The sequence below is a fragment of the Microcaecilia unicolor genome, chromosome 1, assembly GCF_901765095.1.
Source record: "Microcaecilia unicolor chromosome 1, aMicUni1.1, whole genome shotgun sequence".
Classification (NCBI taxonomy): Eukaryota; Metazoa; Chordata; class Amphibia; order Gymnophiona; family Siphonopidae; genus Microcaecilia; species Microcaecilia unicolor.
The window spans coordinates 383,506,250-383,522,561 of record NC_044031.1 but is presented as its reverse complement, the minus strand read 5'-3'; the positions used below and the strand labels follow the sequence as shown (position 1 = coordinate 383,522,561).

Here is a 16,312-nt window from a genome sequence, read left to right as displayed (position 1 = left end):
TGTCCCGGTCCTTCCTCCGGCGCGGCAGTTTTTCCCGCCATAAACGCCCATCCCCCGCTCCTCGCCTCCGCCATCTTGGCCGGCCACGCGGCTCGGACGGCTTCTTCGTGGGCCGCCCTTGAGGTTGGAGACATTAATGCCATGAACGCCCTTAATTTGGGCGACGGCACAAAAGCGGCTAAAGTTAAGCGCCATTCTTCCCGCGCGGCTCCTTCGTGGAGTGTCGCGCCGGACGCCATTTTGGATGCGCAGCATGTCTCTCCCCCGCTCTTGCGAGCGCCGGTTGAGAGTGCGTCTAGGGCTGTTGCCCAGGCTGCGGAAGTGCACAGTCTAGGGGGTTTCTCCCCCGAGTTTGTTTTGCTGCTGCATCAGGCTTTCCTCAGGCAAAGCGCTGCCCCTGCTCCCTCTTCTGGTAAAGAGGTTGAGGTTCCCAGAGGTAAACGCCCTCGGGTTGATTTTCAGGCCTTGGAGGACTTGTCTCCTCCGATGTAGATGAGGGCAGCGTGTCTGAGGTCTCCCAACGGTCCTTTGCGGATTCCTTGGAGGAGACGGATCCCCGCTCGGATGGAGCGGATGACCCCTCTGCAGCGCGGCTTTTTAGCCCAGAGGATTTGCCCAACCTGTTGTTACAGGCCATGGACACTTTGAAGTTTCCTCTCCGGAGGACGTCTCTCCCTCAGCCCCTGTTGGCTCTGCCATTATGCTGGGGACGAAGCGCCCGCCTAGAACCTTCCACGTGCATGATGCCATGCACACCTTAATTTCGGCTCAATGGGATGTCCCGGAAACGAGCCTTAAAGTGGCTAGGGCTATGTCCCGCCTCTATCCTTTGGCTGTGAGTGAACGTGAGGCCTATCTGTGGCCTACCGTGGATTCTTTAATCACTGCGGTGACTAAGAAAACGGCGTTGCCGGTGGAAGGTGGCACGGCCCTAAAGGACGCCCAAGACAGAAGATTGGAAGCGGCCTTAAGGTCGTCCTTTGAGGCAGCTGCTTTAAGTTTGCAGGCCTCAGTTTGCGGCTCCTATGTGGCCAGGGCGTGCCTGACTATGGTGCAGTGGGCTTCCCCCTCGGATCTTTCCTTGAGGGCTGATTGGCCGGCCCTGGAATCGGGCTTAGCCTATTTGGCAGACTTGCTGTATGATGTCTTGAGAGCCTCAGCTAAAGGCATGGCTCAGACAGTCTCTGCGCGGCGGTGGCTTTGGCTGAAACATTGGTCTGCTGACCACGCCTCTAAATCCCGCCTGGCTAGATTGCCTTTTAAAGACAAGCTGCTCTTTGGGGTCGAGCTGGACAAAATCGTGACCGATCTCGGCACGTCTAAGGGCAAGAAATTACCAGAGGTCAGGGCTCGGGCTAGTACTCGTCCCGGTACCTCCAGAGGACGGTTGCAGGAAGCCCGTCGGTACCGCCCGGGCAAGTCGGGTTCCTCTGCCCCCTCTTCCTTCAAGAGGAATTTCTCCCCCAAGCAGCATTCCTTTCGCAGAGACCGCCGTCCCGGAGGTGCTCCCTCCGGTCCTCCCCCAGGGTCTCGTACCCAATGACGGGGCCTTGGTCCACGCCCCAGTGCAGATTGGAGGACGGCTGTCCTCGTTTCTGGGCGAGTGGACCACAATAACTTCAGACGCGTGGGTGCTGGAAGTCATCAGAGACGGCTGCAAGCTTGAGTTCTGCCGACCCGTAAAAGACGGGTTCGTACGCTCTCCCTGCAAGTCTCCGGTCAAGCTGTGGCAGTGCAGCAGACCTTGGACAATCTGATCCGCCTGGGCGCGGTCGTTCCGGTGCCAGAAAGTCAGCTTGGCAAGGGACGTTACTCCTTTTCTTTGTGGTACCAAAGAAAGGAGGTTCTGTCCGGCCTATCCTCGACCTCAAAGGGGTCAATAGGGCCTTGGAAGTGCGGCACTTTCGCATGGAGACTCTCCGCTCTGTTATAGCGGCAGTGAAGGCAGGAGAGTTCTTGGCATCCTTGGGCATCAAGGAAGCGTACCTGCATATTCCCATCTGGCCTCCTCATCAACGCTTTCTGCGTTTTGCAGTCCTGGGACGACACTTCCAGTTCAGAGCCCTCCCATTCGGGTTGGCTACTGCTCCGCGGACCTTTTCCAAAGTAATGGTGGTCATCGCGGCCTTCCTACGAAAGGAAGGGGTACAAGTCCATTCTTATCTGGACGACTGGTTGATCCGAGCCCCCTCTTATGCAGAGTGCGGCAAGCTGTGAACCGGGTAGTTGCTCTGTTGAGCTCCCTGGGATGGATCATCACTGGGAGAAGAGCCAGCTGCGCCCGACTCAGTCCCTGGAGTACCTGGGAGTTCGATTCGACACCCAAGTGGGCAGAGTGTTCCTGCCAGACAATCGAATTGTCAAACTTCAGGCTCAGGTGGACCAGTTCCTAGTAGCCTTTCCTCCTCGGGCTTGGGACTATGGGTAGCTGTTGGGCTCTATGACGGCCATGATGGAAGTAGTGCCCTGGGCCAGGGCTCATATGAGACCACTTCAACAATCTTTGCTGCAGCGCTGGACTCCGATGTCGGAGGATTATGCTGTGCGCCTTCCCTTGGACCCAGCAGTGCGCAAGGCGCTGAGCTGGTGGATGCAGACAGACAAGTTGTCTGCGGGAATGCCTCTGGTGACCCCAGAGTGGATTGTCGTCACGACGGACGCCTCTTTGTCGGGCTGGGGAGCCCACGGCTTGGGAAGGACAGCGCAGGGGCTCTGGTCTCCTGCAGAGGCAAAGTGGTCTATCAACCTCCTGGAACTCAGAGCCATTCGGTTGGCGTTTTTGGAGTTCATCCCGGTACTGGTGTTGAAGCCTGTACGGGTCCTGTCAGACAATGCCACGGCTGTGGTCTATGTCAACCGCCAGGGAGGTACCAAGAGCGCCCCTCTAGCCAAGGAGGCTATGAATCTTTGCCAGTGGGCGGAAGCGAACCTGGAACAGCTTTCAGCGGCCCACATTGCCGGGGTCATGAATGTCAAGGCGGTCTTTCTCAGTCGCCATACATTGGAGCCCGGAGAGTGGCAACTATCTGCTCAGGCGTTCTTGGACATCACGAAGCGCTGGGGCCAGCCGAGCCTAGATCTGATGGCGTCATCGGCCAATTGCCAAGTGCCGCGCTTTTTCAGCAGAGGACGGGACCCTCGATCCCTGGGAGTAGATGCTCTTCTCCAACAGTGGCCGACACAAGAGCTCCTCTATGTGTTCCCGCCCTGGCCCAGGTTGGGCAGGGTGCTAGACCGGGTGGCAAAGCATCCCGGCAGGGTAATCCTGGTGGGTCCGGATTGGCCCAGACGTCCCTGGTATGCGGACTTGATCAGGCTCTCAGTCGACGATCCTCTGCGGCTGTCAGTGGAGCAGGGCCTGTTACATCAGGGTCCCGTGGTGATGGAGGATCCCTCCCCCTTTGGTCTTACGGCCTGGCTATTGAGCAGCAGCGTCTGAGGAAGAAGGGCTTCTCAGACAAGGTCATCGCCACTATGCTAAGAGCGAGGAAGCCCTCTACTTCTACTGCTTACGCCAGGGTTTGGCGTATCTTTGCAGCGTGGTGTGAAGCAGGCTCACTTTCTCCCTTCACTGCTCCAATTTCTTCAGTGTTGGCGTTCCTGCAAGAAGGTCTGGAGAAAGGCCTGTCGCTCAGTTCCCTTAAAGTCCAGGTAGCGGCTCTGGCTTGCTTCAGGGGCCGCCTGAAGGGTGCTTCCCTGGCTTCGCAGCCAGATGTGGTGCGCTTTCTCAAGGGAGTTAATCACCTGCGCCCTCCTCTGCACTCAGTGGTGCCTGCGTGGAATCTCAACCTGGTGTTAAGAGCATTGCAGAAGCCGCCTTTTGAACCCTTGTCAAGGGCATCTCTGAAAGACCTGACGTGGAAAGCAGGCTTTTTGGTGGCTATCACTTCAGCCAGAAGAGTTTCCGAGCTCCAGGCGCTCTCATGTCGAGAGCCTTTTCTGCAGTTCACTGAGGCAGGAGTGACTATTCGCACAGTGCCTTCCTTTCTGCCCAAGATTGTTTCTCGCTTCCATGTGAATCAGCAGCTCTGTCTCCCTTCCTTTCGTAGGGAGGACTACCCAGAGGAGTGCTCTGCTCTTAAATATCTGGATGTGAGGCGAGTCATCATCAGATACTTGGAAGTGACCAATGATTTCCGGAAATCGGATCATCTGTTTGTCCTGTTTGCAGGTCCTCGTAAGGGTCTGCAGGCTGCTAAGCCTACAGTGGCAAGATGGGTCAAGGAAGCCATTGCAGCGGCTTATGTGGCCGCAAGGAAGGTGCCGCCTATCCAGCTGAAGGCTCACTTCACGAGAGCTCAGGCGGCCTCGATGGCAGAGGCCGGATCCGTCTCCTTGGAAGAGATATGCAAGGCGGCAACTTGGGCTTCGGCTCATACATTCTCCAAGCATTACCGTTTGACGGTGGCTGCACGGGCGGAGGCCCGGTTTGGAGCTTCAGTGTTGAGGTCAGGGATTTCAATGTCCCGCCCTGGGTGAGTACTGCTTCGGTACATCCCACCAGTCTATGGATTGATCAGCTTGATGATATGGAAGGTAAAATTATGTATAATCATACCTGATAATTTTCTTTCCATTAATCATAGCTGATCAATCCATAGCCCCTCCCAGATATCTGTACTGTTTTATTCTGGTTGCATTTCAGGTTCAAGTTTAGTCTTCAGTTACTTCAGAAAGACTTCGTGTTCAAGTTTTTTCACTTGGATTCTTCAAGAGTTGAGACGAGTTTGTGTTACAGTGAGCTGCTGCATTCCTCTCCCCCCCGTTTTACGGGGCTGGATTGAGACATAAATTCTGCCGGCACTCCCTCCCGCTTCGTGTGGCTGTAGGGCAGCTTTGTACCCCTCCCGCTTCGGCGGTGTTAGGGTCAGTCAGCTCCTCCCGCGGTTGCGGTTGCAGGATAAGCCAGATCCCCTCGCATCGGCGGGTGTGGTGTCCCTCCCCCGCTCCGCGGGGATGAGCTGGACGGATTCCCCTCCCCCACTTGTGTGGGGATGAGCTGGGTTAATTCCCCTCCCCCGTTTCGGCGGTGGTGAGCTGGGCAGAGTGTCCCTTCGTGGGTGTAATTCTCTAAGTGCTGAGTCCTGCGGATGGAGCTTTGATATCGACATACTGAGGAGTTTCCGGCAGCACATGACCACATATAGGGAGGCAAAAGTTTGCTCTCTATCTCCACCTGCTGGTAGATGGACACAACCCACCAGTCTATGGATTGATCAGCTATGATTAATGGAAAGAAAATTATCAGGTATGATTATACATAATTTTACCTTTAACCCTACCCTCCTTTCCCCCCCACCTCCTTTCCTGTCCATTTACAGTGTTGAGTTCTGCACTCCCTTTCTCCCCCCCCCCCCCCCCATCTACCTCCCTATCTTAGTTTAGCTTTACAGTCAAAGTGTATTCCAGTCCCCTCCCTGCTGAGATTGGTTATGCCTGTGAACAGGATGTGGAGAGACCGCAGTGATATTTGAACAGAAGTGGTAAAGGTTTGGCATCTATAAATTTGCACTGTTTTAGATGGGCCAGTGCCAGTTAATGGAATGAGGTCCTTGGGTGCCCACTTCCCTCTCCTCTCCCATATTCTGGTGTCGCTGAGCTGCTTGTGTACTGATATGGCTTGTTTTCTTTTCTTGGATGTGTAGAAGAGTCATAAAACAGCTAGAGAGCATGCCCCAGATGGAAAGGCAGAAATTTCTTTGATGGGATAGAAGGTGATGTGTGGGGCTCAATCATTCAGCCCCTAGCTTTGACCAGGGCACAGAGCTGCACTTGGCTTACACTGTCCTAAGTCCAAGATGATTTGAGAGAAATGATCATTCACCCCCTATAACTTGGCGCCTAATGTTATAAGATAATACATGTGTCAGAGGTGCTAGCAATTGACAGTTACGCACATAAGTACTAGACATTATTCTATAGCATGTGCCACAGTTGCTTAGCGTGTAACTGTGAGGAGGGGTATACACATAGGTGGAGCGAGGGGGTGTCACCAAGTGACACGCGCAACTTGTACAATACTATCAGTTGCAGGCACATTTAAGGGTGCCAAGTTACATTAGCTATTGACCAGTTGTACGTGGGCATACTTAAATATTGGCGTGCCAATGTAGCCTTGCGCTAGTATTCTGTAATGGCTTAGGCGTGCCTAAGTGCCAGTATAGACTTGGTGCTAAGGGCCCCCCATTGTGGCACCAGTTTATAAGAACAACTATACTGGGTCAGACCAATGGTCCATCTATCCCAGTATCCTGTTTCCAACAGTGGCCAATCCATATCACAAGTACCTGGCAGAAACCCAACATTCCATGCTACCAATTCCAGGGCAAGCAGTGGCTTCCCCATGTCTATCGCGGTAGCAAACTACAATTGCCCCCTAATTGTTTCAGTTCTTATACCACTTCTGTAATATTGATAGTAGTAACAGTCGGCTCCAGTGTAACTCTGGAGTAACCATCTTTAATGCCCTCTTGCAGCGGAGGAGTGCTGGATGGTGATTCTTTTTGCTCTGATCATGGGTAAAATCTTGGGAGGAATACTGTGAGTTTTTTTTTTTCTCTTTTGCGGGCAGACAGGGTACCACTGTTGGCTGTGTGGCAAGAACAGCAACAGTGAGAGGCAGTGGCAGCAACATATCCAGACAGAGAAGCACAAAGAGAAGGTCTTCACCTCAGAGAGCGATGCAGACAACGGTTGGCATTTCCGCTTCCCCATGGGCGAGTTCCACCTCTGTAACAGGTGTGTATGATATCCAGTCACTGATAACACCTCCCCCACCCCCACCTCCATTTGCAATGTGCGTTTATATACTTTCTCAGCCAAAAATTGTTTGCTGAGCCCCTGCTTCACACTGTGATTAGGGTTCTTTGCTGTGAATCTAAGCAAGCAGATTTCTGCTTACAACAGTTTAAACAGACTTGCTTGGTTCTCAGAGAGCAGCAATTAAATTATCTGGCTGTTTTTAAGTGTTGGAAAAGGTGCATACATGTCTTATGGCTACGTAGCATTACAGAACTTGTGAACATCCTGGGAGTCCTGCTGATAGCATGACATCGCAAAATTCTGACCTCTGATGTTGCTTAAAATCTATAAAGTTTGAGGATATATCCTAAAGAAGAGGGATCCAGTCAGAGTACACTCCAGCAGAGGTGGACTGAGAGTGGTCTGGGCCCCCTGTCTGGCTGCTGCCCGATGTCCCCGCCATCCTGGTCCTACCTGGTGTCTAATGGTCTCTGTGGGGGTAAGCATGTGACTTCCCGTGGTAGTCTCGCGGGTCTCAAAAGCAGATGCAGATTTCAAAAACTGACATATTTCAATCACTTTACTATAGGTTAACAAATACAAATAAAACAAAAAATGGAAAATATGATGATACCATTTTATTGACCTAAATACATTTTTCAATTAGCTTTCAGGGGCCAAAACCTCTTTCCTCAGGTCAGGACAGTATACTGCTCTTAAGGTATTCTGTTCTGACATGAGAAAGGAGGGTTTGGTCTTCAAACATTAGTCAAAAATGTATTAAAATTAGTCCAATAAAAATATCACCTTATTTCCATTTTCTGTATTTCTTAACACAGCTACCACACTACTTCATCCTAAACTAAAAATAAAATTTATTTTTTCCTACCTTTGTTGTCTGGCCGTTTACTTTTCTAATTGGGTTGGTCCAAGTATCTTGTTTTTTCTTTCCTCTATCTCAGTGATGGTGAACTTATGGCACGCGTGCCAGAGAGGGCACGTGGAGTCCTCTCTGTTGGCACGCGTGCCGCCGGTCGCCTCACCCGAAACTTAGCCCTCCCACCCACCCGGCGTCAAGCGTTCCTCCCTCCCTCCCACCCGGCACCAGCCCGCCCGGCCTCCATCCCTCCCTCCGAACCCGAAGAAATTTAAAAGTCTTCCCTGGTTCGAGTAGGCGGCGTTAGCATCAGCAGTAGCAGCGAAAAGCGTGCTGCTGGTTCGTCGCATCTTCAGCCTTCCGTCTCTCAAGCTCTCTGGTCCCGCCCTCATTTCCTGTTAGGGCGGGACCAGAGATCTTGAGAGACGGAAGGCTGAAGACGCGCCGAACCAGCAGCACGCTTTTCGCTGCTACTGCTGATGCTGACGCCGTCTACTCGAACCAGGGAAGACTTTTAAATTTCTTGGGGTTCGGAGGAAGGGAGGGATGGCGGGCTGGTGCCGGTGGGAGGGAGGGAGGAATGCTTGACGCCGGGTGGATGGGTGGGTGGGAGGGTGCCTTGGTGCACGCTGGGTGGGAGGGAGGGAGCGAGGCCTGGTGCTTGGGTGGGAGGGTGGGTGGCCTGCCTGCTTCCTGCTGCTGCTGCTGCTTGGGTGGGTGGGTGAGAGGGAGCCTTGGTGCACGTTGGGTGGGAGGGAGGGAGCGAGGCCTGGTGGGAGGGTGGGTGGCCTGCCTGCTTGCTTGCTGCTGCTGCTGCTTGGGTGGGTGGGAGGGCTGGTACTTGGGTGGGAGGGAGGGAGGCTTGGGTGGCCTGGTGCTTGGGTGGGAGTGCTGGGTGAGTGCATGGCCTGGTGCTTGGGTGGGAGGGAGAGAGGCCTGCCTGGTGCTTGGGTGGGTGGGAGAGAGGCCTGCCTGGTGCTTGGGTGGGTGGGAGGCCTGGTGCTTGGGTGGGAGTGCTGGGTGGGTGGATGGCCTGGTGCTTGGGTGGGAGTGCTGGGTGAGTGCATGGCCTGGTGCTTGGGTGAGAGGGAGGCAGGCCTGGTGCTGGGTGGGTGGCCTGGTGCTGGGTGGGAGTGCTGGTTGGGTGCATGGCCTGGTGCTTGGGTGGGATGGAGAGAGGCCTGCCTGGTGCTTGGGTGGGTGTCCTGGTGCTTGGGTGGGAGTGCTGGGTGGGTGGATGGCTTGGTGCTGGGTGGGTGGGAGGGAGGCAGGCCTGGTGCTTGGGTGGGAGTGCTGGGTGGGTGCATGGCCTGGTGCTGGGTGGGAGGGAGAGAGGCTTGATGCTGGGTGGACTGGTGCTGGGTGGGAGGGAGGCCTGCCGCTGGGAGGGCAGGGGGGAGAGGAGGGTGGCTGGAGGGGAGGGTGGCTGGACATGGGCGGCTGGATGGGAGAGTAGGGGGAGAGGAGGGTGGCTGGAGGGGAGGGTGGCTGGACATGGGCGGCTAGAGGGGAGAGGAGGGTGGCTGGACATTTGTGGCTGGAGGGGAGAGGAGGGTTGCTGGACATAGATGGAGGGCAAGAAATGAAGAAGAAAGGAGGAAAGTAAAGAAATAAATGGAAAGGAAGCCCTGGAAACAGAGTTAAGAGAACAGATAGCAGCAGAATCAGCGACTAGGACCAATATGGATAGAAAAACAAAATCACCAGACAACAAAGGTAGAAAAAAATCATTTTATTTTCATTTTAGTGTTTGGAATATGTCCAATTTGAGAATTTACATCTGCTGTCTTATTTTGCACTGGGTATACTGGAGCTGTAATAACTTACAGAAATGATTTATAATGAAAGAAAATCATGTTATTTTTTTTCTCCTATACTAGTATAATATTTTCAATGTTTGTTTATATACGCCAAGGCTGGTGTAAGGGGTGTGGCTATCATGGGGTGGAGTCATATGTGGTGACCCCGCCCATAATGAGTACCGGCACTTCGCGATGAGTAATTAGATTTTGGGTTGCTGTTTGGGCACTCGGTCTCTGAAAGGTTCGCCTTCACTGCTCTATCTCTTCTTAACTCTTGCCAGAATCTGCCCCTCCCCCCCTTTCCAACCAGCCTCTGCTCCCTCTCTCTCTCTCCCCTTTCCATCCAGCATCTGCCCCCTCCCCCCCTTTCTGTCTAGCGTCTGCCCCCTCTCTCCTCCCTTTCCGTCCAGCATCTGCCCAATGTCTGCCCCCTCTCTCCCCCTTTCCGTCCAGCATCTGCCCAATGTCTGCCCCCTCTCTCCCCCTTTCCACCCAGCATCTGACCTCTCGCCTCACTTCCATCCAGAGTCTCTCCTCTTTTTCTCCCTCCTCCATCCAGCATCTGGCCCCTCTCTCTCCTCACTTCCATCCACTCAGGCCCCTATCTCTCCCCAGTTTCATCCAACATCTGCATCCTTTCTCCCCCTCATCCAGTGTCTGCCCCTCCTCTCCCCATTTCCATCTGGCATATGTCCCTTCTGGCCCCTTCATCCAGTGTCTGTCCCTCTTCTCCCTTTTTCCATCTGACATCTGTCCCCTCTCTCCTCATCCAACATCTGTCCTTCCTCCCTCCCCCCCTCCATCCAACATCTGCCCCATTTCTCTTCCCTTCCATCCGGCATCTGTTCCCCCTCCCCCCTCCATTCTCCATCCAGCGTCTGTTCCCCTCCCCCCTCCATCCAGTGTCTGTTTTTTTTTTCAGCCCCCTCCCCCCAAACTCCCAACCTCTCTCTCCCCTCCATCCCCACCATCACCCCCACTGGTGCACCAGGCTCTCCCCACTCCCACCCAATACCCCCCTGCCACAGCTATCACCGCTGCTGCTGTTGTTCAGCAGTGGCGGCAAAAACAGTGAAAAAGATCGCAGGGCCATACTGTTCCTGCTCACGGCAGACTGGCTCTGCCGTGAAATTATGTCAGAGGGAAGTGGGACCGACTGGCAGCCATGAGCAGGAACAGTGCGGCCACCTGATCTTTTTCTCTGTTTTTGCCACCACTGCTGCAATAGCAGCAGAAGCCGTGGTGGCCGTGGCAGGGTGGTATTGTGTGGGAGTGGGGACAGGTGCGGGCATCCAGGCAGAGCCTCTGGGCCCTCGAGCACTGCCCGGTTGCCTGAATGGTCAGTCTGCCCCTGCAGTCCAGAATGTCCCATCGACCAAGCAGCAGTGCAAAGTTGGTGTAACTGGCAGGGATCTCCAAGCTCCACCAGCTGAAGACACCGGCACCCCACCCTAACTCCCCTTGCAGCAGTCGGAGGCAGCATTCTCAACCACCAGCTCCGGCATCCCGTGCATGCTAAGTTCTCACACATGAACTGAGCATGCACAGGGTGCTGATGTCAGCATCATCAGCTAGGAACATTGCTGTTGACTGCTACAAGAGGAATTACATTGGGCTGCCAATGTCTTCAGCTGGTGGGGCTTGGGGATACCTGCCAGCTAAGGTATTTAATTTTTAAGTTGAGTGAGGGGGACAGGGATGAAGAGGAAATGCATTATGCCACCCATTCTTCCTATTGGCCCACCGAAAATTTGCTGTCTGTCTACACCACTGCTTTGGCAGCAGGTCTTTTGAAATCCTAAAGGCTTGGATACATGTATGTTTTACCTACACTGTAACCACAGTGGTGAGAAGGACTAACCTAAAAATCACAAAAGGAGGATATCAGCATGTTCTGATACATGTAATAGTGCAATAATTTGTCCTTTTTAGGTAATGAGCCATTCTGCAGGAAAAGTATGTTAACATCTGCACTGGGCACATTTTGCTATCATGTAGCACAAAACACTTGCCCCATATTGCCTCTCTCCACCCACATCCCTTTGTTTACTCCTTTCAGTGTGAATAAATCTCAGATGTTTCCAGACGTGATCACTTGAAGCAATCACATCAGGGTGGAATTTGGATATATGAATGTATGTTTATATGTGTGTATAATGAAAATTCACTAGCATTTGGGTCAGCCCAGTAGTTCTGTGGCAGTATGTTCTGCCCCATGGAGGACCTTGATCTAGTCCTTCCTGGGAATGAGGATGCCCCAGCCATAATGGTGACACCTAGAGATCGGGCATGGGGAGCACAGTTGTATGATTCCAGAAGAAGGCTGATGTGCGGGTCCTGGACAAGAAGAGCCGCTACATCAGCAGGACTGAGTTTAGGTAGAGTTGCAGATTCGAGGCTCATGGTACCAGTGTTTCATCATTATCATGTTACCCAAAATCCTTCTTGATACACTACGATTACATTTTTTTTCCTTTTATCATATTGCCCAAGATCCTTCTATAACACTAAATGTCTATTTTCTATTATATTTCCACTGATCATTATGTATTGTAAGCCACATTGAGCCTGCAAAGAGGTGGGAAAATGTGGGATACAATACAATAAATAAATAGTATATGTATGTCTCAGGAGCACAGACAATAATGGGTCTGGGTGAGTCCAAGCATCTCAACTTTGGAGTCAGGCTCAATGAGAGGAGAACTGAAGGCATTGTCAGCATCCACACCACCAAATGCCCATCCATGTTAATCTTGAGCCCCACCAACCCCCCCCCCCCCCCCCCCCCCCCCAAAAAAAAAAAAAAAAAAGTACTACCTATGTGTGTATCCTTGGGATGAGCAAGATGCTTTAGGACTGTTTTTTTTTTTTTGCATCCTTCGGTAAGGCCTTTCCTCCTAGACTGTGAACAGGAGACGTTTTCCCTTTACCCCTGTCCTCCAACCACGCACTGAATACCAGTAGCTCACGGTGGCCCTTCCTCTCTCCTCCCCAGGTATCAGAAGAGTAAGATGTGTCCAGAAGGCGAGAGGTGCCCATTCGCCCATGGCCAAGAGGAACTGGTGGAATGGCTGGACCGGCGAGAGGTGCTGAAGCAGAAGTTGGCTAAGGCACGCAAGGACATGCTGCTATGCCCCGATGACAATGACTTTGGCAAATATAACTTCTTATTACAGGAGGTTGTGTAAGGGAGATAGGGCTAAATCACTTAGACCATATCAACAGGGAAACGGGGAGCATCAACTCTCCAGTCAACTAGATGAAGTGTGAAGACTAACTGAAGATTATTGACTTTAGGCTTGGAAGAAAGAAAAAAACCCCACAAATGCTATGTTGCTCTTGTTTTTTTTTTATTTTTTTTTTTTGACACTGGGTAAGGATTTTGTAGCTGTTTTGTGTGTCTTCCCTCCCCTTTTGCTATTAGGGGTAGTAAGATGGAGAGGAGAAGTTGGAGAGGCACAGCCTTGGTCCCTGCTCTGTACTTTGTGACAGAGTTCTGCCACAGCCATGCTGAACCCAGGATAGTGCATCATGCTAGGTTTTAGTCTCTTGCTTTCTCTGCTGGTGTGGCCTGAATAAGTCCACATTTGATAAGGCATAAAAATAGACTGAGCGTCAGATGCTTCAGAACAGAGAGTGAAATGAGAAAAAGCTGAAAAGTACAGAGGTAATGTTTACGGAAGAGGGAGCCCATCTTATCTTCTGGGCATAACAGTAGTGTTGGAACACAAGCATTGGCTGACTGTGATTATGTGAATGTGCTGAGAATCAGTCAAAACATAGGTGAGTTTTATGTAAAACTTTCTTTATTCAATTTTCAAAGGAACCAACAATAATGTAACAAGAAGCAGAATACAATGGCACAACTCCCCCAGAAACTTCCTTCCCCCCAACCCTCCCCATGCAGCCCCGTTAATGGATCATCCACTTAAGTGATTTTTAAAACCAGCTTATGTTTTGCAGGGTTTTTTTTTTCCCATGGCTGTTCTGAACCTGTTCAGGGAATCTGAGCGTTTAAGTACTAGGTGGCAGCAAAGCATTGTTCATGGGGGTTGTACTTGGGCCTAAGGAGCAATGAGGCTGGAGTGTAGTTGGGTTGACGCTGAAGGATTCAGCTTGGAGTCAGTTCCCCTTCCACCTCTCATCCGCCTGGAAGTCTTGGTTAGATTGGCACAAATATCTGTGGAAGAAAGGTGTGCAGGGAAAGGATAGGTACAAACTAGCTATAGAGGTGAATGGTGTTTCACTGGTTCGCATATTCAATAATTATCTAGCCAATGAGGTTGGTTTGTCTGGCTAAGGCATTTTATAAATATGATAAACAATATATACAGATAGGTGTTATTAATGTGTGTGCTTATGTACATGCCTGCTGTGATTTGAAGCCACAGGGTCATTGTATTGTTGGTATGAACAAATTTGTCAGAATATACTGTGTACTAATGTGTCATCAGAGGATCCCTTCTAGGTTTTGATTATCACATGGTAGAAATCAGGAGGGGGGAAAGGAATGTGGTTCACTTGTTTTGGGATGACTGTTTTATCAATTCTTTCCTTGCTGATTGGAGTGGGGGGGGGGGGGGGGAGAGAAAAGTCTGTATGTGAGCTCATGGGGAGAATAAGAGACCAACACTGCTTGCCAAGGGCCCTTCAGTCCAGCTCCAGGGAGCAGGGCAGAGAGGCAGTGCATGCACCATGCTAAGGCTTCAGGTTTTTATATCCTGTAGGACCTTATTTCAACTTCATTGTTAATAGTGTAGTTTTGATCTCTGGCATTGACAGTTACTTTGCAGATGGCGGTCACAATAATGCCACTTGTGGCACTTTCAGTGCCCATGCTTGTCTTTTTCTTAGTTTTCCAAATCCCTTCCCCTTCCTTGAATGAAGATGGTGTGCCTGTTCCCCTGTCGCTGTGGAGAGGTGGATTTGTATAGATTGTACCCACCCAGCACTTTCCTTATCACCACACCATTTCCTCCACCCCACATAATGCCCATCACCTTCATGCCCTGCACCCAAGTTAGACTTCGCTTGAGCTCTCTAGTATGAATGCAAGAAACAGGTGCCATCAGGCTGCCTAAAGAGGCACTTTTGGAGTGGATGGTTTCATATTTAAATAAAGGCTGACCTTAGCCATTTTAACTAGGCTTGTGTTTAATTTCTACAAGCCTCTTGAAAGGGTGAACAGGAATTACACTTCTGACCTTGTCCAGACTATTTCAGCCCAAACTAATAATTGTCATCTGTATCCAACCAAGATGAGAACTATCCCCACCCCTCTCCTCTGAAGTTTGGCCTAGCCTAGAATTCTAATGTCTGTCTGTGCCTGGATGCAGAGCAGACAGCGGTCATAGTCACTGACATGATCTCTTGAGAGGGGGTGTCAGGAATCAGGATCCTTAAGTACTGATGGATAAACTTAGTAAGGAATCTGATGCAAGCAATGGCAGAGCTTTTTGCAATTGGTACTGGGTTTTGGAAAACGATTAGCACAAGATAGGGTCTACAGTGTCAATCTCCTGGTAGTGTATTAATCATCTTTAATGGTATTGGTAACCTATTTACAGATTCTGGAGTGACACAGTGTAACGATATATATATGTTCAGCTTTCTTTGCACAGTCCAAAAACACAGACCAGGTGTCATGCATCTTAAGACAGGATTAGGTGGCAGTTTCTTTATTTTATATTTATACATTTCTAATTAACATTACAGGAAAATAAAAATTAAGGAAAAATGATTCCAAAAGACATTTTTAAAGAAATTAAAAATACAGATACTACATATTCCTCAACATGAGCCTGGGGGTAAAATGTAAAGGAAATAGAAAGGGGCCCTTTTACTAAGGTGTGGCAAAAATTGGCCTTAGTGCACCGTTGCATGGGTTTTTCATGCATACTAAGGCCATTTTAACCACTTCAGTATAAAGGCCAATTTATTTCCATTTTTCATATTAATGGCCATGCACTAATGTTGCCATTAATGTGCAGCCCTGAAAAAAATTACCACATGAGGACTTACTGACATTGATTTTGTAGGTGGTAAGAGCTCATGCAGTAATCCTGCACTAACCAGTTGGCATGTTAATATAGCTGTGTTAACTGATTAGCGCAGGAATGCCCACTCTCTGCCCCTGACATGCCCCCTCCAAAACAAATTTACAAAAATTTGTTAGTTCCCAGATTAGCACATGCTAATTTGGCAGTTACTGCAGGATGCGTGAGATGTCCTGGGGCACGCCATTTTAAGCTGTGGTAGCAGAAGCATGCATGTTCCCACTCATCAATAAATCAGCAATCTCCTTCCGTTAGCCTAGGGCCGTCTTCTGGTAGTGAACCATGCAGGATTAAAAAAAAAAGTTTAACCTGTTGAACCTTAATGTTTTTACACAGATATTTGGGGAAAAACAAAGCTCTCAACTGAAGAATGCTATCAACTGATAGATGGAACAGAGTCACATTTAAAACTTCTGTAGTTCATTCACCCTCTTGTTGCTCTTCCAGTTTCTGGTACTTCACTGAGGAAGGGAGGGAAGTAAATTGGCCTTTTGGGGGATGGGGTGGAGAAGCTCATCATCCCGACAACCATCTTCCTAAGATGACTTGTCTTATTTTTTTTAGTGGCATGATGACTGGCCAGTAATGTGCCCTCTTTTAGCAGTGGTTCATGAAATGCCTGCAGTTAGCTGCTGTACTCTTCATCTATGCTGACTCACAGAGAATGAAACCAGGGACAGCATTTCCATTACGTGAACTAGGCGATTGCGTAGAGTTCCAAGATTCTGAAGGGGCAGCAAGCAGTAATATAAATCCTCTCCCTCCCAGAGACTCTACCCCATGGCCAGCAAAGAGAAGTATGCTTAATGGCGTGATTTCCTCCTCTCGCAGTATGA

At 50.6% G+C, this 16,312-nt stretch overlaps 1 protein-coding gene across 5 annotated transcripts in view; it reads left to right on the top strand.

Annotated features, from left to right (window-relative positions):
* The window catches only part of ZC3H7B (zinc finger CCCH-type containing 7B), a 187,356-nt gene extending 174,627 nt beyond the window's left edge, over positions 1-12,729 (top strand). For all 5 annotated transcript variants that reach the window (XM_030210471.1, XM_030210487.1, XM_030210479.1 and 2 more), the window contains 2 exons: positions 6,572-6,738; positions 12,416-12,729. In XM_030210471.1, coding sequence (XP_030066331.1) covers positions 6,572-6,738; positions 12,416-12,608 — 360 coding nt within the window. In that variant the 3' untranslated portion in view covers positions 12,609-12,729. The remainder of the gene's footprint in view (positions 1-6,571; positions 6,739-12,415) is intronic.
* Positions 12,730-16,312: the final 3,583 nt, after the last annotated feature.